General features: G+C 37.5%; 3 protein-coding genes across 3 annotated transcripts; all 3 read left to right on the forward strand.

Annotated features, from left to right (window-relative positions):
• Nucleotides 1–947: 947 nt before the first annotated feature.
• Nucleotides 948–11,703, forward strand: PKNH_1308100 (cysteine repeat modular protein 3, putative; the record flags this gene model as incomplete). Its single annotated transcript, XM_039113503.1, has 3 exons — nt 948–1,219; nt 1,529–1,688; nt 1,849–11,703. 3 exons carry the CDS (start codon nt 948–950, stop codon nt 11,701–11,703), a joined length of 10,287 nt encoding a protein of 3,428 aa, XP_038969884.1.
• Nucleotides 11,704–12,981: 1,278 nt separating this feature from the next.
• Nucleotides 12,982–13,639, forward strand: PKNH_1308200 (acyl carrier protein, mitochondrial, putative; the record flags this gene model as incomplete). Its single annotated transcript, XM_002260552.1, has 2 exons — nt 12,982–13,350; nt 13,532–13,639. 2 exons carry the CDS (start codon nt 12,982–12,984, stop codon nt 13,637–13,639), a joined length of 477 nt encoding a protein of 158 aa, XP_002260588.1.
• Nucleotides 13,640–15,985: 2,346 nt separating this feature from the next.
• Nucleotides 15,986–20,614, forward strand: PKNH_1308300 (amino acid transporter, putative; the record flags this gene model as incomplete). The annotated part of the gene is made up of 1 exon (XM_002260553.1): nt 15,986–20,614. The coding sequence occupies one exon, from the start codon at nt 15,986–15,988 to the stop codon at nt 20,612–20,614; it is 4,629 nt and encodes a 1,542-aa protein (XP_002260589.1).
• Nucleotides 20,615–20,997: the final 383 nt, after the last annotated feature.

Genomic DNA, 20,997 nt, shown 5'->3' on the forward strand with positions numbered 1-20,997 from the left:
CCTAAGAAAAAATTAAAATGAAAAAGTGAAGGGGAATCCCCCACCCTCGCTGAACTTTCGCAATATGAAACTTACTCTTATTTTGAGGTCACGAAACGGAATGGAGGAGGTTGTCTACACGTCTGCGCATTTGCACGTGTACAAATGCACCACTCGAATAAGATTTCCCCTAGAAGTTTCTTCTTCAAAAAAAAAAAAAAAAAAAAGTTCATTATAAAAGTTGAGTTAAAAAAAAGGATGCATTTGAGTCTCAATTATCGCTCACTAGTTTGAAAAGAAGGATAAATAAAAGAATGAACATGTGTTACAATTACCCCGGAATGTATAAAATGACAACTGCCATTTGTTGTGTCTTATTTATATATACTTCTACTTGATCCCTTTTAGAGAAAAAAAAAAAAAAAAAAAAAAAAAAAGTACAAATGGGTACATCGTATATCAAAATAATCATACGTATTACAGATCCATGAGGGCAAAATAACGTCTTACCAGAACCTCCCTTTTGTAGTTTGTTTACCATTAGAAAGTCTAGAAAATATATACTTGCTACAATATGTCCATGATTATTACATGTCAAAATGTTTGGTTCGTTTTTCTTTTCTTCCTTCTTCCTTTCATTCCTTCTGTTTTTCTTTTTAAATTTTGTTATTGTATTTTTATATTTTTTTTACCACTTGTATTTATCAAAGAAAAAATAAGCAGCACATTTGTGCATTTCCATGGATCCAACCACATGTTTTTGCGTGAGGGTGGAATCCTGTGGGTTAGAGTGAAGTCTTTATAATGTTACGTGTTATATAATTCTATGGGGAAGTACAGCCCCAATTTTTTTTTTTTTTTTTTTTTTTTCCTTCTCTTGGGAAATTTTTATTGCTTATAAATTTTCCAAACTTGTACTCCTAAAAATGTTGGAAGTAAAAAGATCCCTTCCTAATGTTTCGGTACGGATGCTAATTTTTTTTTGTTGTTGTTTCATTTTGTTTTCCTCCCTATCCCATGATCCTACAGGAAGGGTGCAACAACTCTATGGAAACCTTTGTTACAATTCTAACAGCGGTTTGTTCGTGGCACACAATCCGGCCAGGTGCTGTACAAGTTGTGCTGGGTCTTTTTCACCAGGTAGTAGAGAAATATTAAGCTTTTCAAATTTTTACCACCATGATGAATTTATTAAAAGGAGAATTTACCCTTTTGTAGAGCATCCTACGGATGATCTATGGTGAGACGCTTCATTTGTTTTGTGAAGAAGGCTAACCTTCCATGCAGGAAGGGATGCATTATGTGATACTCCCCCCTGAAACATTTTTTTAACCCAAAAAAAAAATATGCCGCAAGGGAACTGATCGATCCTGGAAAATTAGGGGAGGGGCGTTCCTCAAAAGGGTGCATTTATTATCTTGCCTAGACATTTGTCGAATCTTATGTGATCATGACAGGAGCAAATTTGGATTTCCCATGGACACATACACAAATGTGCATATATATATATGTACTCATATGTGTGCGCCATTTTTTCCCCTTTTGCCAGGTGCAACGAACCCAATCTAACGCAGCGCGAGGCGCAGACGGGAAAATACACACGGATCAATGTCCCACGCGGGGGAGGAAATCCTCTGCAGAATAAATTAAAGGAAAAGCCGCTTTCGCTTCCTTCTCTTTTGCGCTTAGGGGGTTGGAAAATTGTGCAGGTAAGGCAGGAATGTATAAAATGGTACTGTGCCGTTTGTATAACCAAGGAACATGGGAACATGCGTCTCTACACATAGGAGATGTTCGGATAATTCCGACATTCTGCCCTCAAATATAGATCCTTCCAAATTACGCAAATGTAAAACCTTTTATTTTCAGGGATGTGTAGAAATAGCCAAGCGCAGCCTACACATCGGAGGAAGAAGGGTCGCCACTCGTGCACCTACGGAGGAACAAAGCCAAGCGGGTGAACAAAAAAGTGAAGATAAAAATTATAACAATAACTGTAAGAACTGCCACAATGGCAACCACAACAGTGGCACTAGTAGTAATGTTATAACGGCGGGGGGGCTCTTCTCTCCTGGGTGGGCCAAGGGAGGGACCCCTTTAACGACATTCGGTGAGAAAAAAAGGGAAATGCTCCCAGGGGAAGAATCACTCATAAAGAGGATATTCACAATTTATAGAAGAGTACCGTATGTGCATCCCTGGTCTAAAGTCACTTCAAAAAAACAGACACGACGATGTCTCGCAGAGTTTATCAACTTAGACACAAGTCCAAAAGGGGAGAAGAAGGCAAGTGGAGTAGAGGGGAAATACCGAGGAGAGACACCAAATGATTACCTAGTGGGTGAGAAGAACCGAGAGAAGAATACAAAAAATATACACATGCAAGAACCCAGTAAGTCATCCGGCTACCATGTGGAATCTACACCAAGTAGAGACATAAGCACATCGTTGAAGTCACTATTTCTAAACAGAAAAAAAAAGAAAGGAGAAAAAAATAAGAGAAACAACCTTTCCAAGAATATTGGGCATACAGCAGAATTTATAGAAGAACAAAATCCTATGGATAAGTCTCCCCTTACGCATATCCTGGCTGACCAAATGTTTATAAGAACGAAAAATCAGATGACATCCATTCAGATTAAAGGGAATAAACTAAACAATTTTAAGTACAAAAATATTTTAATATATGATTCCTTTGAAAATTGTAAAGGGAATATCCTTGAGAAGGTCTCTGTAAAAGAAATTTCACCTTTCTACATATTAACAGAAACTTTTATGATTAACAAACTGGGAATGTTTTCCATTTGCATCGAAAGGGAAGAGCCAGAATATGTCGCATTGTTAAAAATCCAAAAGAACTTAATTGAACAGATAACACCATTAAATGATGTAAGCACAGTATCTGTATTCAGCTGCAACCTCGGGGAATCATCCATATACATTCCTGAAGAAAACCTGGTGAGGGTTGTAAAAAAAGTAGGAGAAAATTTATCACAAAAAACTTATTCTTATGATAATCTGGGTAAAGTTTTAATGAAAGAAATAAAAATTTTGGCTTGCTCTTCCACCAAAAATTATGCTGTCTTCCTGGAAATGAATTATATAATCGTTGTCAATTCAAGCATGAACACTGTATACGAAGTTATTTCACATTTCTTGACTAAACCGGTTGGCATATTTCTAGACAACCACATTATATATGTCACAGACGCGGACAGGAAGGATATTTTCAGATATACGTCGGAGTATATACACCAGCAAATCTCCTCTTCGTTGACCTTTCTGGACCAAACTGGGCAAATCAGTCATGCTAGCCAAATGAGCGAAATGGAGCAAGGGATAGGGGAAAAGGGAGAAAAACTGCCATCACCTGCGTATCATATTCCAGGAAAAAAAAACGGTCGATACATATATGCAACAAAAAAAAAAAAGAGAGACTACCTCTCTCCCTTGGGGAGAATCTTCCTGCAAGATAAAGGAAATGAACATATAGACTATTTAATGAACGGAGAAAATTACCTAATAGGCTACCCTGAACATTTGTACAAAATACGCAAATACAAAAGACACAGGGAAAGGCTTAGAGGACTTTTGCCTAACAGTGTAACATTGATTTACCCAGCAGGAATTGTTGTGGATCAGGAGAAGGTATACTTCGTAGACACAGCACTACATATGCTATTTTGCTTTTCCTTGAAGGAAAATAAAATTATCGAGACTTTTGGTTATCTAAACTCTCCAGTTATGAGCGACAAGGGATTGAACAAACCTTTTTCCTTATCCTTATTTCATGTGACTAAATGGAAAAAGAGCCTCCTTTTTTTGAGCGAACTTTCTAGCTCTATAATCCTAATATTTGAAATAAATGAAAATATGCAATTGTACTTAACATATGGTAACCTCCCACTTGACATCGCTACCTCCATTGTCGTGACGACAAAATTCTTAATCGTCTGTGGATTAAAAAAAAGTAAAGAAAATTATGTGAACTATGTTACATATATAAAGATTGAAGACTTGAGCGAGTTCGAAATTGAGTACAACAAATTTCCATACACCCTACACTATGGAAAAGTGGTAAATATGACACCCCTGAAAAAAAGTAGCAACATAAAAAAGTTTACCCTTAGACAGTACGAAAATAAAAGCACTAAAAATATCGAAACAGGATTGCATATAGACAAACACAGTGGAATAATAAGTGGGAAGGTAAAGATCTCGGCATGGTTCCACATGGAAATAGTGGCTTACGATTACTTCAAGAAGAACACCTTGAGTTTTGAAAACTTCATCTCTTCATGTCCTAAGGGATTCTTCTTTAAGAAAAGGAATTGTGTCCCTTGTCCAATAGGGTATTATACTTCAAATGCGCATAGACTCCAATGCTTGAGCTGTGAAAACTACAGAAAAAATTCAACCACCTCTTACACTGGATCCATTTCCAGAAATGAGTGTTTATGTAAAGCTGGATATTACCTCGATAACACAGAAAAGTTATGCAAAAAATGCCCGGCAGGCTACTATAAGGATCAAATAGGAGATTTCAAATGTCAGTCTACATGTGAAAATATGAAAAGAAGTATTGTCGAAGGAGCAGCCAGTTATGAAGAATTAAAGTGTGCATGCAAAGATGGGTACTATACCGATGCTCAATCCAAATGTATTTCATGCTATTTAAGCTCTTATTGTATTTATAACCCAAACGTTCCTATTTACAAAGCGGATATTATTCCTTGTAAAAAATACATGGTAACTTTAAAAAGGGGATCTGATTCCCCTAAAGATTGTATCTGCTCCATTGGTTATTTCTACGAAAATGAAACAGACACATGCAAGCTTTGTGCCTATGATACGTATAAACCAAACCCAGGCAATGAATCCTGCACACCATTTGTAACTAATCCAGGATCCACACAAGAATTTCTCCCCAATGAAAATTATTTTGAACATTCAAATGTGTTTTTAAAAAAAACATCTAACGTTATTATTTCCCCCAAGAAAGGGAACTCCTCTTTCCATAGTGCCAAGTATTGCGAAACTGGATACTTCTACAGCAAGAATAAGTCCATTTGTTCCATTTGTAGATATAACGGGTACTGCAAAGGTCTCCACAATGAAGTTACTATGTGCCCAAAGAATTCAATCACGGTCCAGTTAAAGAGTGTCAGCGCTCTAGACTGTTTATGCGAAAAGGGATATGGGCGAATAACCATTCAAAAGCACAAATCATTCAATATATTATGTGTCCCTTGTCCTTACAACACTTTCCAGCCTCACCATTCTTCTGGTGAATGCATTCCTTGCCCTCCTTACACCTTTACCATTTCTCCAATGTCCACTTCCATCACGGACTGCTTGCCTCAAAATGGCTACTACAACATGTACTTTCAGTACATATACCAGCATTCCAAGGAGAGGCTCGTTAGAAATGTGCCTTTGTTTTTTCAGCAATACCGTCGCTACGTGAACGATCAGTACAGGAAGGGGAGAGAGGCGCATCTTCCCAAAGGGAAGCCAAAAGCAATTTTACATGGAGAACATATGTGTAGAATACCTCATAAGCATAATCCTCTATCACTACACCATCTGACTAACAACCTGATGGAGGGGGGAAGAATCCATTGGGGTCACGAGGAAAATGAAAAAAATTCCCAATGCAATTGGGGCAACAATCCCTATGCCACAACTGCCTACGAAAAAGACCTCACTAAAAATGGAATTCCCAAAATAAGTAACAGCATACGCAATTTGAAAGGAACGTACAGCAACGCCTTCTACACGAATTACTTCAAAAATGTCATTCTCATGGATACTTCAAAAATGGCCCGTTTTATACAGCAGGAGGGGTCCATATTTTCTTTAGATAACTCACCAGTAGAGGAAAACAACCCTAAGAGGATGCTTAATGATCAGAGTGAGCTACTTCAGGAAAGCACCAAATGGGCATCTTCAAAAAGGGAAAGTGTACTAATGAAAGATGGAAAAGATGACCTACCCGAAATAACGAGCGCTGAAGGAGAGTCGTCAGGGACACCCGGTGATAGCAACTCAAATTTAAATGAATCAATTCTACTACTAGAAGAGGTGAAAGCGGTTGCACGCAAATTCAACTTTATATCACAAAAGAGAAAGGACTTACTTATGTTGATAAAGTCAAGGGAAGAAACTTACATAGAGAATAAGGGAAAGGACATATCGTACGAATGCTACGAAATGGAAAGAGCAATAGTTATACAAAAAAATGTGTATGTATCTATCATTCCAGAAATTGATCTAATAAGTTGTCTTAACAGATGTATCTCAAATATATACTGCACAGGAATAGAAATGGATAGAACAATTCCCCAAGGAAAGACAGACTTATTTTTCTTCCTAAACAAAAGACATGGGACGAAAATTCTCCATTTTTTCAAATGCTATTTATATTTTTATGAAGAAATTTCATCATATTATAAAAAGGAGACTTTGAAAAGAATAGAAGATATACAATATTATGATGATGCGAATACGATAACAGCCTGTGTGGTGCAAAAGAATGAAATGCTAGAGTTGTGGAAGATCTACAATCTTGATATATGTCCAAATAACTATTATTGTCCTGAAAAATCATTTAGAAAAAAAAAGTGCCCCTTAAATTCAGTTAAAAAGAACTTCCAGGGAACTATCAAAGATTGCTTATGTTCCCCAGGGTACTCGCTGCAGAAAAATTTAAATCTGTGTGTAGCATGTGAGAAGGGAACTTACAAAGATTCTACATCAAATGGAAAATGCACCAAATGTCCTCTGAACTTAACTACATCTTCTGAAGCATCGAGTTCCAAGTATGACTGCGTTTGCAGAGAAGGCTATTATTTTCACGGACGATTCAGCATAAAATTGGTGGACTTGAAAATGGAGAAAGTTATGATTGAAGGTATTAAAAAAACGAAAAAGAATAAAATTCTATCTCTACGAAATGGGAAAAACAAAATGGAGGATCTTTCTTTTCAAGTAAAGTCTGCTGGGAGAAGGCAAAAATTCCACAAAATGGTGCAAGCAATTTTAGGGGAAAGTCCTCAAGGGGAGGGAGGGAAAAGGAGACATGACGGGGGTGACAACACGAGTGTAAATAATCAAAACGAAGTGGCATCTATCGCCAAGGAGAGAAGCTTGAGTCAAATGGGAGATATCCCGGTGCACGTTTCTCAGAGCCCGCATGCAGTGCAAAGACATTACAATGCACCCTCCAGTTTAAATTTTCTTTCCAAGAAACTTTATGACAACGTGGACAATTCCCCCTACGGAACGTGCATTAAATGCCCCGATAAAATGTTCTGTCCGGGATTTTGGTTTAAAAATTTCGAAAGGGAGCTTCATCACCCTCCCATATTTTGTCCCAAGGGGTCAACCATACCTAAGACGACCTTAGAATCGACGGACATGCACAAGTGCATATGCGGAAAAGGGTACAGCATAAATGTGAAAAAGAACCACTACAATAGTGGAGGAAACAACGTAAATGACAGAAGCGACAAAAATGGCAGATGGGGAAGTAGCGGCGAAATGTGCGTGAAGTGTGAAGAGGGATACTACAAAGACATTGTGGATAATTCACCCTGCGCTGGGCTATGCATGGAATTTTCCACTTCCTTCCAAGGATCTATCAGCAAAAAACAGTGCTTTTGTTCTAGTGGAAAATATATGATACATGAGTCTTCCCACGAAATGAAATGCGTGAATTGTTCCAAAGGGGCACTATGCATTGGTGGCTTGAAGTACAAGTCGCTAAAGAATTTAATCAAGGATTCCAACTACACCGACATAGAAATTAACGACCATGTTATTCCATTCCCTCAGAAGGGATATTTCGCTACCTTTGAAATAAAACATGATGATTTCGCATGGTCACCGCTGAACTCCCTAAACCTTCAGATAAATAATTACGAAAAAGGAGATATCATAATTAAAAACAAAATTGCCAAAGAGCTATTTGGCCGAAGGGCAAGATATCTTACTGTAGAGAGGAGTGATCAGAATGATCATCCAAAGGACAACAAAATGGAAATAAAACCGGGAAATGAAAAACGACTGGGTTACGCCCCCAGTAAGGAAAGTAACTTACTAGTCGGAGTGGGAGTAACGCACATCCTAGTTAACGAAAAATTGGAAAAGCTGAAATACAAAAATGAATATTTAACTGTGGAAAGAATTCCAGATTTCCACTTGTGTCCAATTAGTAAAAGGTGCGTAGGGGGTGTAGACAATTTATGTGCTCACGGATCGGAAGGATATTTATGTAACAACTGCTCAAAGAATTATGATACGATTTATTTCAGATCCCAATGCTTTAAATGTAAAAAGACAAAAACAGAACTGATGAATTTATTGGCTAGGAAAATATTTTTCTATATGATAGTATTCTTTTTAATATATTTAAATTATTTCTGCTATGTAAAAAGGAACTTTGTATTTATGGGCATATTAAAAATATGGTATTTTTTTATCATCTGTTTTTTGCCCTACATTTATATAGTAGAGTCCAATCATAATTCTCTATCAAACCATTTGTTCTACTTCCACTTCTTTATCACTCTCCCTATGAGATTTCTCACTCAATATTTGAAGATGAACTGCTTCATGAACTCGTATAGCAACCAACAGTATATACACATATGGTACATCCAGAGGTACATAAAAATCGCGGAGCCCATGATTGACTGCGTTGTGTTAACTGCTATCTTTTTAACTATCTACCTGGTGTACACATGGCTGAAGAGGAAGAAAATTAGCACCGTAGAAAGGGTCATTTCTAAGCAGATTAACAAAGTACACTCCAAGGGGTACTATCAGCACCGCTCCGACTTCTACTACCACTACTACCAAAAACATGTTATTGACACGATTAATAATAAAAAAGGGAGGGAAATTTTCTGGTTGCGGAAGTGGGAGAATGCTTCTTTTGAGCGTGAACATTCGTCCGGCGAGGAAGGGGGAAAGGAGCAGCAAAAGGAAAACACAAAACAAGGAAAGAAAAAACAAGAGAGGAACAAAAATGGAAAGATAACAAAAACACCTCAACGGAGTAGTAGCACATTCAATGGAAACAGTACACAATGTGGTAGCAGTGCCCACATATCCACCTCAGACGACTCTTTTGGCATCAGGAGAATGGAGAAAAAAGAAGTATCCTCTAGCAACGAAAATCTGCACAATTTTAATGAAGAATTTTTGCCTAAGGATGAATCAAATTATTCGGTGGAGGAAAACATAGGAAAGGATAAATACTGGACGTACATGTGTGCTCTTAATATCTACAATATTAAAGCCTTTGGATTATTCCGTTACATACACCCATCTAGCATCAGCACGTTCAGTAGAATAAAGCGAGTTCTGTCTGATTTGAAAATCCTCTACATTGTCATCTTATATATATACTTCCCATTTACTCTTATTAGCCTTTTAGAGCTGGTGTGGTGCCAACCCGTAAAGTACAAGAATAAGACACCCATCTTAATTCTCTATCACATGCCTTCCCAAGTTTGCAACTGGAGGAATAAATTATTTGCAACAGGAGTAATATATTCTTCCGTCTTCTTTCTCATGTATTTATTCTTATTTATCTTTTCGTTCTATGGCACCTTGAAGAATTTTAAAATATATGGCTCGTATTCAAAACGAGTGCGGAGTTACTTTCTCTTCAATGGGTACAATTACCAGAACAGGTGTTGGGACCTCTTTAACGTGGTCAAGGTGATCTTCGTGGCAATTTCCTTCACTTGTCAATTGTACACCAAGAAAATTCATAACGCAAAATATTTCATTTGTTGTTGCATTGTGTTTATCCTAATTACAGAAGTTACTCTCATTTTGATGTATTCCCCTTACGACAAAAGGTCGAATAACATTTTGCGCAAGTTAAGTTTGTTGTCTACCTTTTCCATATTGATAACATATCTAAGTGTCCAGTTCAGCTTTTTCTTTAATTTGCCCATCATGAACTCTTTGCCGTTCGTTTTATTTGTATACTTTCACCTCTATATGGGTAACAAAATTGTACTAGAGTTTGCCATTTACAAGAATATTTTTAAGAGGAAGGTGGAGGAAGAGGATCAGCAAGACGTAGGGCGAGAAGCAGAGGGGTTGCTCAACGAGCAATCCTTCTTCAATTTTGGAAAGGAGAAAAGTAACCAGAATGGGGCTTACCTAAACGCCCATGCAGATGATAGGATCACAAGTGGAACACACAACTCTTCCACCGAAAGGGAAGAAAAGAAGAAAAAAAAAACTTCTTTCTTTTTCTCCTTCCCTTACTCATCTGGATTGAAGAACTGCTACCTGTATGATCTCCTCCTACGCGTGAATAATATCCCATTTTATTCCATCCTTTTCAACGAAAAAGGGGAGGAGATTTTCATATTTGAAAAGGGGTCCACCAAATCGAAATACGAAGAAATAGTAAAGAATGTAAAAATGGACACCACGGACAGGCCTCACACAGGAGTAATAAGCCTAGATCTGCTACACTCAGATTTGCTTTACTACAATATTAATGATCCCTCCAGACAGCCCCTCTCCAATATCAACTATGTAAACCTGAAGAAGACAAGCACGAACTGGTCTCAACGTATGGGTGAAAGAAAATTATCCAACAATTATGAACAATGTTTAAGGAGAGAAAAAAAGTACTCCAAGGAAAAGGGCAACAACCTACATGATCACGAAGATAGAGAAAATTCAAGACGAGCCATTCCTCCAATTAATGTAACTCATTTTATCAATTGCCTCATTGAAGCCATAAACATTCTTTTCGTTAATCAGTCATATAACCAAATAAACGTAGAATGGATCAGCTTCGTTACGAGATTTTCTATATGCTTCATACACTGGATGAAGAACCACGACGAAAATTTATTGAATCTCGTTCCAATCAATAAGAAACAATTCGAAAGGAAAAAAAGAAATCTCTTGTTTTATTCCCTTTTTAGTTCCTACGCAGAAGTTTATTCTGTGCGCTCCATTATTGGAGATATGGACAAGTTCGAGGGGAAAAAAAAGAATTTCCTACAAGCGGAAAAACTAGAACAATTTTACATTTACCTGGATGAAGCAAAGAAAGAAACCCCTCCAGCAAAACCAGTTAATAGCCAAACTAATGATGAAGAAAAATCCAAATGTTACACTCCCCTAAATTTTCTAGATGATGAATTTTACAGATGTGAAAAGGATATCATTAAATTACTTTTTGATGAAAATATTTTTAAAAACTTGTCCATCTCCATCGTGGAATTTTTCTTCTCAATTTATATGATTCAATTTATCGAAAGTAAGCGTCTCTCTATTTTAATTTTTCTCTTCTGCGAGAAGAAGAAATATTTAAGTAGGGAAAAGCAATTCTTAAAAATAATCGAAGCCAGAAAAAAGGACATCCAACTTATTATGTTCTCGCAGAACAACAAGCAGATGTACGATTTTGTGGAGAACAACTATATGAATGAGTACAATCAGGATTTAAAAAAGAAAATAAAAAAACTACAAAACTTAATCCGAAAGAAGGAGAAGTCCTCTCTCAAAAGAGAAAAGGTGAAAAGCATTACGCGTGCGCAGGGAAATACGGCGAACAAAATGAGCAACGCGAACGCGTACTTCGTTCAGACATTGAAGAAGCTCCTAGATGATTCGTCTGCCACCACGCGGGGACACACGGGGGGCGCAAAGAGAAAGACCCAAGAGAGGACGCCAAACTAAATGTGACAACATGATCGAATGGGATATTAAACACATGAGTCGCTCCAAAAAAAAAAAAAAAAAAAAAAAAAAGGAAAATAAAATAAAATACAGCAGAACAGGTTAAAAACGAATGGACAATCCACGTGCGCATTGCTCCACCCCTTTCGACGAGCACAGAATTGAGCGAATTGGCTGAAGCGACTTTCTTGGCCGAATCATCCCAGCCATCTTCCCTTTTTACACAAACACATCTGCACGCTGGTGATTTTTTCAAACTCCGCAAAGATTTCTATGTAATTGCCTACCTCCAATTTATGCCCCTTCTGAGGCCATAAGCTGTATACATATGATACCTTTACACACTTATTAATAACCTAATTTGTGCTACTCTCATTTGGGGGGATTCTTACAACGCCTACACGTATGGGAGCATAAGCTGATTTTCGGAAAATGAATGCTAAGTTGGCCTTTTTTCAAAACATACTAAGTAAACATGCACAATTGTAAGGGGTGTTAAAACATGCAAGTGGTACCTCGCTTTGTAGATGCATTCCGAATAAGGGGCGCAAACTGTAAATATCTGCTTATGCGCACACTTGTGTTTGTAGAAGGGAAGGTCTCACCTTACATGGTAACAAAACTTCTGCGCGTGAAAAGGCCAAATGCTTGAACAAAAGAAACATACACTTGCAATTTTTTTCTCCATCCCGCTGAAACATTTTTGCGAAACCCTTTCATTCTTTCTTTTAGCTCGGAAATGGCACGAACAAGGGGTAACTACACCATAGGCACTTTAAAAAATGAAAAAAAAAAAAAAATAAAATAAAATAACGGCTTTCCATCAACACAATTATGCAGTATGCCAAGCAGAACAGCGATTCGGCTACGAAGGAAGCGTTCAAAATTTTTATGATAACTTTAGAGGGTGCCTTTTCCTTTTCTATCAGCGGCGAATTGTGCAGAAAGAAGAAAAAAAAAAGTATAAACACAAACATAAACATAAACGCAAGTATGAACATATAACATACAAACATGTAAGCGCACGAACACATCGCATTTAACCATTTATACACTCGTACGGGATGTACAGAAGTTCTTTCACATGTAGCACGCCATAATCTCCCCTTCGTTCAGCGAGATAATATTGCCAAGGAGTAAAACACCCCAGTTTGAAAGTGAAGGTTGCGGAAAAATCGCAGCGAAGGGTACCAAGCAAAGAAAGCAGAACATTTACAGCATACGCCACGTGAATGACACCTACATGTACTACAATTCCACAACTGTGAGAAAACCAAAATGAGGAGAAATATACTTCGAAAATTTTGCTTTAGCAAAAAAAATGTTAAAATTTTGGATGTACACAGGAGGGAGTTCGTTTGCAAGCCTCTATTAAATAATGGAATGACATACCGCTGCGGTGTGTTCCTTAGAGGTAGTAACAACTGGCTTGCAAAAACTGAAGGGAAAGTAGCATCCTTTTTCTCAACAGAGAAAGATAATTTGAGCTCATTCACCAAAGAGCAGATTGAGGAAAAGGTGATGACCGTGCTAAAAAAGTATATACCTGAAAATGTAGAAATTAATTATAATGAAGAATTGGAAAAATGTAAAACCAAAGATAATAGAGCTTGGGATTTCCTGGACACCGTCGAGTTCTTAATAGACGTAATTTTCCATCGCCCATGCGCGTGTAAAACGTGCCTTTCAAGAAAGAGCCATGGAAAACGTTTCATTTCTTAACTGTGTCGATGCGACCTTGCGACCTGTTTTGCACTCATCCTTAGTACACATACGCGTGCCTGCTTATATTTGCGTGTATCACTTCCCAATCCACCACCACCTACAGGTTGAATCTGAGTTTAACATCACCATACCGGACGAAACCGCAGACAACATTAAAACTGTGCAAGAAGTAATCGATTATTTGGTTCAGCTGAACATTAAGAAGACATAGACTTGACTTCACTATTTTTGCTTCATGCTTTGGTGCATTATTTTATGTACCTTCTCACAACCCAATTCTAACCACAATTGTAAATATGTGAAAGCCACTTTGTGATTAAGGGACAAGCACGAAGATGCTCCTTCCTCCGTTTCGCGTAACGATTTAGGTGCTCAATCATCCAAGTGTATGTGCTACCTATGCGAGGAGTTCACATTTACACAGGGTCGTCATTCCCCCCGTTTTGCAACAAATTTGGGTTAAAAAAAAAAAAAAAAAAAAAAAAAAAAAAAGAGGAGAGAGAGGCAGGGGCTAATTTCAACTTCTTCCTCCCTATCGTCTGCATTTTCGTCTTACATATATATATATATATAGTATACTTAGAAATAGCTCAACCCATCTGCTAGAGGACGCTCTTTTCCTTTGCGATATTTAAATTAGATGTAATCCTTAAAAGAGTAAGAAAAAAAAAAAAAAAAAAAAAAAAAAAAACACAACGCTTAGGTGCGACAAGCAAGGGGAAACGGACACACGTACAAACATGTGTAAATTTATTTGTAAAATTCTGTATAAGGTAATTTTCAAATGTGGACAAAAAAAATTAAAGAAAAAGGAGTTTACTTATGGAATGACTTATGGGGAGTAGAAAACAATGCATACTAATAAACTCACCATTTAAAAAAAATTAAAATTTATCCTATATTATGGATCACCAGATTTTTTTTTTTTTTTCTTTTCTGTTTTTTGTTGGACTCCATTTTTCAAACAAAGGTTTATCAGGCAAATTTTCATTCTGCAATTGCCCAGTTGTTTTGTTTTCCCGTTGTTGGTACATCATTTCAAATGTCCATTTTTAGCGTTTGCACGCGGGAAGGTAGTTATACTCGGCTAGGCAATTTTGCCATATGCTCGTGTACGAATAACGCTACACTTAAAAGGAGCCCCAAACGTATTGAACATTAATTGTGTAAATTCACATTTCAAGGGTTAACTGTATCACAATCGAGGGCTATATTCCGTTTTATCACTCTTTTTGTTATGCCTTTGTCTACATTTCTTAACGGCTTGGAAGGAAAAAAAACAAAAAAAAAAAAAAAAAAAAAGGGAAGAACATATTCAGTTTGGAATAGTTATGAACAGAATTGTGACATTTAAAAAAGCATTAATTTCATTTCACCAAAAAGGGGAAATGTGTCATGAAATAACTCCCGAGGTATATATCATTAAAAAGGGGTACATTTGCTTAAATTCTTTAATAGTTGTTAAAATTTGCTATTATCCAGCTACATGCGGAAATGGAAAATGGTTTAAAATTTTCCTTTTCACATTCGAGGGGTAACAGAATGTGTGTATACTGCTACATGTGGGAAAATAAATTGTCACCCTCCTTTTTAGCCTGTGTATGAACAGAACATGTGCGCAGTGTAACTCCAAAAAAAAAAAAAAAAAAAAATAGAAAACGTAAAAGGGGAAGAAAAGAAACGATACGCGAGAAAGAACAATCGATTGGATAGGTTACAATCCCCAAGCAGAGTTTATCTTCCCTGAGGTTTTAACTACTTACCCAGAAGGTAAGCCGTCAAGGAGATCCGCTAGTTCTCGTGAAATAACTCCTGAACCCTCCAAAAAAAAAAAAAAAAAAAAGAACCCAAATTTTCTCAATTGCCAATTCGCAAGTTTCAGATTGCACACTTTACATTGCAGAATTCAAAATTCATAAATGCAAAATTGCAAAACGACGATCCTTAAGCATAACAAACACACACACATCTCTGATTTCTCGAGGGGGTTCCAAATGTAAGATACAATGTGTGATATAAAACTCTCTTAACATATTTTCTGCAACTGAAAAAGGGGAACACGCGTGTGTATTTATACGCGCCCTTTTTTTTTTTGTCTCTTGTGGAGAAAATTTTAAAGCTTATTGCACTTCCCTTTTTTGGAGCATTACCGGGCAACCCTATCGGCCCCTGATTTGAGAGCGGCCAAAGGGGGGAAGAGTAAGAAATAGAGACTACCACAAAGGTGAGAACCCCCCCTAAAAAGTAACCCGTAAAAATGCTACCCATCAGTGCCCCGTAATAGTTCCACCAAGAGGAGTAACACAGCGGCGGGAAGGAACATGCCGCGGAGAACAAAGACGAACGGCGAAAGAAGTAACCAAGCAAGCCGCTTGCGTATCAGTTCTCCAAACACGGGGAAAGGGAGAACGTAGACGGAAAATGTACTAACAACGAGCAAAGGGGTCCGCAGACAAAGAGGTGAATTTCGCAACAGCAGGTAGAGTATCGAATCGTTCTCCAGTTCTTCAATTTTTTTTTTTTTTATTATCCCAAGTAGCTATAACACGAAGGGAGGATGGGGAAAGGAGACCCGTGTTGGGGGAAACAGGTGGACGGTGACACAAACGCGGAGTACCACAATATGGAAGAGATGGAGGAAAGGGAAAAAATGAATGTTCAAGCAAAGAATAAAAAGGGGAATACGCACTACAATGATAAGAAGGAATACATCGAGAAAGTAAAGCGTCTGAAGGAGAAAAAATATTTTGGAAATAAAACGATAGGAAATAACTACAGTTATATATACCTAATAAACCAAATATTCGGATCAGGAATTGTGTCCATCCCATATGTGTTTAAAAGTTCTGGATGGCTACCTTGTCTCATTACAAACATTTTCATATGTGTCTTAACCATTTTTAACACCTTACTTTTTCTACGCGCAATGACCATGATACCGAACAATATCCATTTTAATAAGAGATACGAATACATCTCCACAGTGTGTTACTTCTTAGGGAAGAACAACATATTCTTCTGGCTGATGCAGATGTGCTACTACGCCAGTATCTTGGCAAGCAACATCATATCGATTGTCATAGTTTCTCACGCAATGGATTACATAATAATAAATACCGTGGGATATACGGTAGGTTTTACTTTGTACCCGAATTTTCAAATGAAATACTTTATAGATATAGGCGAGTTATACTACAGCCAGAATTATGTGGTGTGCATAACGGTGGGGTATGTAATCAATGCGATCATATCTATTTATTTCTCTCAATCCAATTTAGAAGACAACATGAAGATACAACTATTTTCTTTCCTATTTCTGATGAGCACCATTTTTCAAATGATCTTCCTTAGTGGACTTAAAATATATCGTTACAACGCCAGTGGAACTATAATCAATAAGGGCATAGAAAAATACACTAATATAAAATATCCCACCGCTTTTGGAGATTTTAATTTCAGACAACTTCTCTCATCATACATTTCTTCCTACTCTGCAGTGACAGTTATTCCATGTTGGGCAAATGAAATGAAGCCAGATGTAAAAATTATCAGAACCGTTTGGGTGTCCAACCTTTTCTGTTGTTTCGTTTACTATATATTTGGGTACATGTTATGTACAGCGTACCCTGACATTAACAGTGATAATATATTGTACGATATTTTGCAATACCCTTTTATAAGCACCTACATGAAAATCTGTATATACCTATTTGACTTGTTAACCATTGCCCCTGGAATATATGTCTACTGCATAGCTACTCGCTACAATTTAATCAATAGTAATATTTGCTCTGAAAAAATGGCTTTCATGTTAGGGACCATTTTCCCCTTTTTTATTTCCTTTTTTTTTACCTCTAGAGCTATTTTCGAAAATGTCTTCACTTGGTCCAGCTTGATTTTCTCCTATGCCTGTAATTTTATCACCCCATCTATTATATACCTCATAGCTTGTAAGAATATCCCCTACTCTGGGAAGAACCCCCTCCACCATATGCTTGTACTCTACGATCCAAAGGAGCATAAAAGGAAGAACCCCATTTATGGTTTTTATTACCCCCGAGATGCTGACTCGGGGAAGAAACACAACATTTGGAATTCCTACAAAGTATGCACCGAAGACAAACGAAATAATTCTACAGCACAATATGACGCACGGAGCATGTTGTATACTCCCCCCGAAAACTCCCCGAATGAAGAGCGAAAATTCTTACTACCGCTACCCCATAGTCAGAGGAGCTCTCTCCATTTAGAGGGGAACAACTATAACGCTCCGCATGTGGAGGCAACAGATCGGGGGGAGGGCCACACAACACGTGACAATGCGCTTCATTTAAGTGGCCCCTATGTGAATTCTCCATATGGAACAGATGCGAAACCACCGATTATCTACACAGAGGAAGGGGGAAATAATCAAATGGTCCTACCTCAGGGGAATCTTCCTTATGAACACTCCCCCCTCGGCGCGGAGAGACAAATGCGAATCCACCCCAGGGACGATTTCGTAGTGCCAATAAAAGCACAACCTGAGGAAAACGCACACATGGAAACAAAAAAGAGAAAAGCGCTGCACGTGAATAGCCAACCCGCACAGTTAAATACCGATGGTACACATAACTTAGCGGGGAAAGGAGTCTCCCCAGAAGTGAAAGAACCTCTGCTACCAAATGAGAAGCGTTACCACAGCAAAGAGGACGATAAAGAAGAGGAAAAAAAATCATTCCAGTTCCACCGTCGAAGGAAGAGCAACACGGAGGAATTCGAATTTCGCAAGTGCAGCTCCCTCTTCAATATGAAAGCAAACAACATAAATAAAAACAACCCTCAGACGAAGCAAAGGCTATCAAGAAACGTTAGAAAATCGAGGAAGCACAAAACGGTGATGGGTTTTGAAAATAAAAATAAAAAAAAGAAGAAAATTTCCATAAAAAATGAACGAGAAGAATGTTCCGACTATTCAGACATCACCGATAGTGAACTTTTAAATGATAAAATAATAGCAGATATGTCAAGAGACATTTACAACGATATCAGAATAATCAAAAATAATTACGAAAGGGATGAGTACTTGATTAAATATTCGGACATTTTTGATTCCTTCTTGAATTTGAAACTGATTCTGGAGGGTACTTCCGATGGGAAAAACGCATACGATATGTGTGATGTGCAAAACCTGCATAATGTGCAAAACATGCAAAATGTGCAAAACCTGCATCATGTGCAAAACATGCATCATGTGCAAAACATGCAAAATGTGCAAAACATGCATAATGTGCAAAACATGCATAATGTGCGCGATTATTACAATTTTGACAACTCCGGGAAGGGATTCTCGCTGGAGCTCACCGCGTCCAATGGAGGGGATCCACCCCACGGCAGTTTAGAGGTAACTGCGCACTCGTATACATATGATGTTCATAACCCAAGGGAGGTTGCTCTACCTTGTAGGAATCTTCCAACTGGGGAACAACAAATGACAAATATGGAAGAGGGGGGACACTGGGAGAATGATAAACCGTTCCGAGGAAAGACAAGGACGGTGAATTATCAAACGGGAAAGGAGGAAGAAGAAGAAGAAAAAGAAGAGGAGCGAATCCATTCGTACAAACGAGTTGGAACAAGAACTACGCAAGTGGAAACTAAACCAAGAGGAAATAGCTCCGATGAAGAAGAAATGAAAGAAGTGCAAATTGACATGTACTCAAATGATATATATGAAGGAAAATTAAGTAATGATTTAAAAAATAATTTTCACGTATTCATTAACGGAATAAGTAATAAGAAAAAATTAACGTGGGCCTTTGATGGAAATAAAAATGAAGGAAGACAAGATGATGCTTTTCCACATAGTAATATCCATGTGAATGTATCCAACGTAGAAAAAGTTTTCCGTTCAAATGATGCTGGAAGTTCCTCCTTCAAAAAATCCAAAAGTGATATTTATTCTTACTCCCTCAATTTATATAAAAATGGACACAGCGTGGATGATTATGAGGATGAAATAAATGGTATGATTCTTTTGAAGAAGTTACATTCTCAGAGAAACTGCCTTATCAAGGACAAAACGACTGAAGAAAGTGTGCATGCATTTTTGCAAGCCAAAAGTGTAGACAATTTAGGAAGCCGCAAAATCTTATCTCTTCCAAATGATGAAAAGGTACATGTTCATTCCAAACAGATAAATGAATTTGAAGGAATCAAAGAAACGGGAAAAAATGACATAAGTGAAAATTCGACACAAAATTTTGAAACAAATGACGAAATAGTTACCTCCCTAGGAAGCGCAAATTATTTTCAAGTTGATGTTCCATCTGAGTGCAGCAACATGAACAAGTATGAAACGCTTTCCAATTTAGTACACAACAGAAAAAGAATTCCATCGGAAAATGGTGATGAGGAAGAATATGCAGAGAAAGAAAATTGCCAATCAAAGGACAGGATTTTGTACTTTCTAACTTCGTTCAATCGAAAAAGTAAAATGTACAAAGATGTGAACACACTGTCAGTACCGGACAATGTGTATAATGTGATTCCAAAAATTAACAAAGGAAATGGACACAACAACATCGATGATACCATAAACAACATTTTCAACTATTACAAGTACAACTTTTTGCTCTCTTTCAGTGAGAAGAATAAGAAAAGAGGGACCATTAGCAAATATAAACATGCTAGAATGGTCCACTGGGTGCACAAGCACACCAAGATGGACAGAGAAGGACCAAGTCGCAGAAGTGAGCGTGATAATAACTTCCTAAGTGACGGTTGCGATAGGGTGTACGCGCAAAGCGTCCAAGAGGGGTACATAAATAACGACATGGACTGCCACGGAGACAACAACAGGGGAGGAAAAAATATACCGAAAAAAACGTTCGCAACTCCTAAGTTAAACTATCTGAAAAATTTTCATGCTGATGAGAAGACGGAGCCATTACTTATGCCTCACCAGAAGGAAATCCAATACGATGAATTGCCAACAATAAACTTGATTTGTTCAGAGAAGCCTCTGCATGGATATGAGGATGCTTACCAGATAGATGACTATGTCAATGGAAAAATTAATGAAAATATTATCCACGTCTACCCCTCTAGGTACCTACGAATCAAGCATGTAAGAGTTACTGAGGTACTCCTATTTGTTGCAGTGCTCCTGCTCTTCATTTCAGTGTTCTATGATTTTTCTTACTGATGCATGCGTGCGCATGGCGTTCTTCATTCCTTCCGCAAAAAAGTATCATTTCACCGCATCACCTCCTCGGAGCTTTTCTCATCCTTATGCGCCTGAACTTGTTCCCCCCCCCAAAAAAAAACATTTTTTTTTTTAAAAAATAACACACATGGGTATGCCACTAGCAGACGCAACCCTCTGTGTGGTACTTACGGAACAAGGTCGCTATCATCATTGTGTATTTTACTGTATCTCTTCGTTTTAGATTTATTGCAACAGAGTTTCACTTTGCTGTCAACTTTGTATTTTTTTTTTTTTTTTATTTTATTTTATTATTATTATTTTTTTTTTTTTTTTGTGTTACTTAAAAAGACGAATTTAAATTTTTTTACCTTTTTTTAAAA

The sequence above is a fragment of the Plasmodium knowlesi genome (assembly GCF_000006355.2).
Source record: "Plasmodium knowlesi strain H genome assembly, chromosome: 13".
Lineage (NCBI taxonomy): Eukaryota > Apicomplexa > Aconoidasida > Haemosporida > Plasmodiidae > Plasmodium > Plasmodium knowlesi.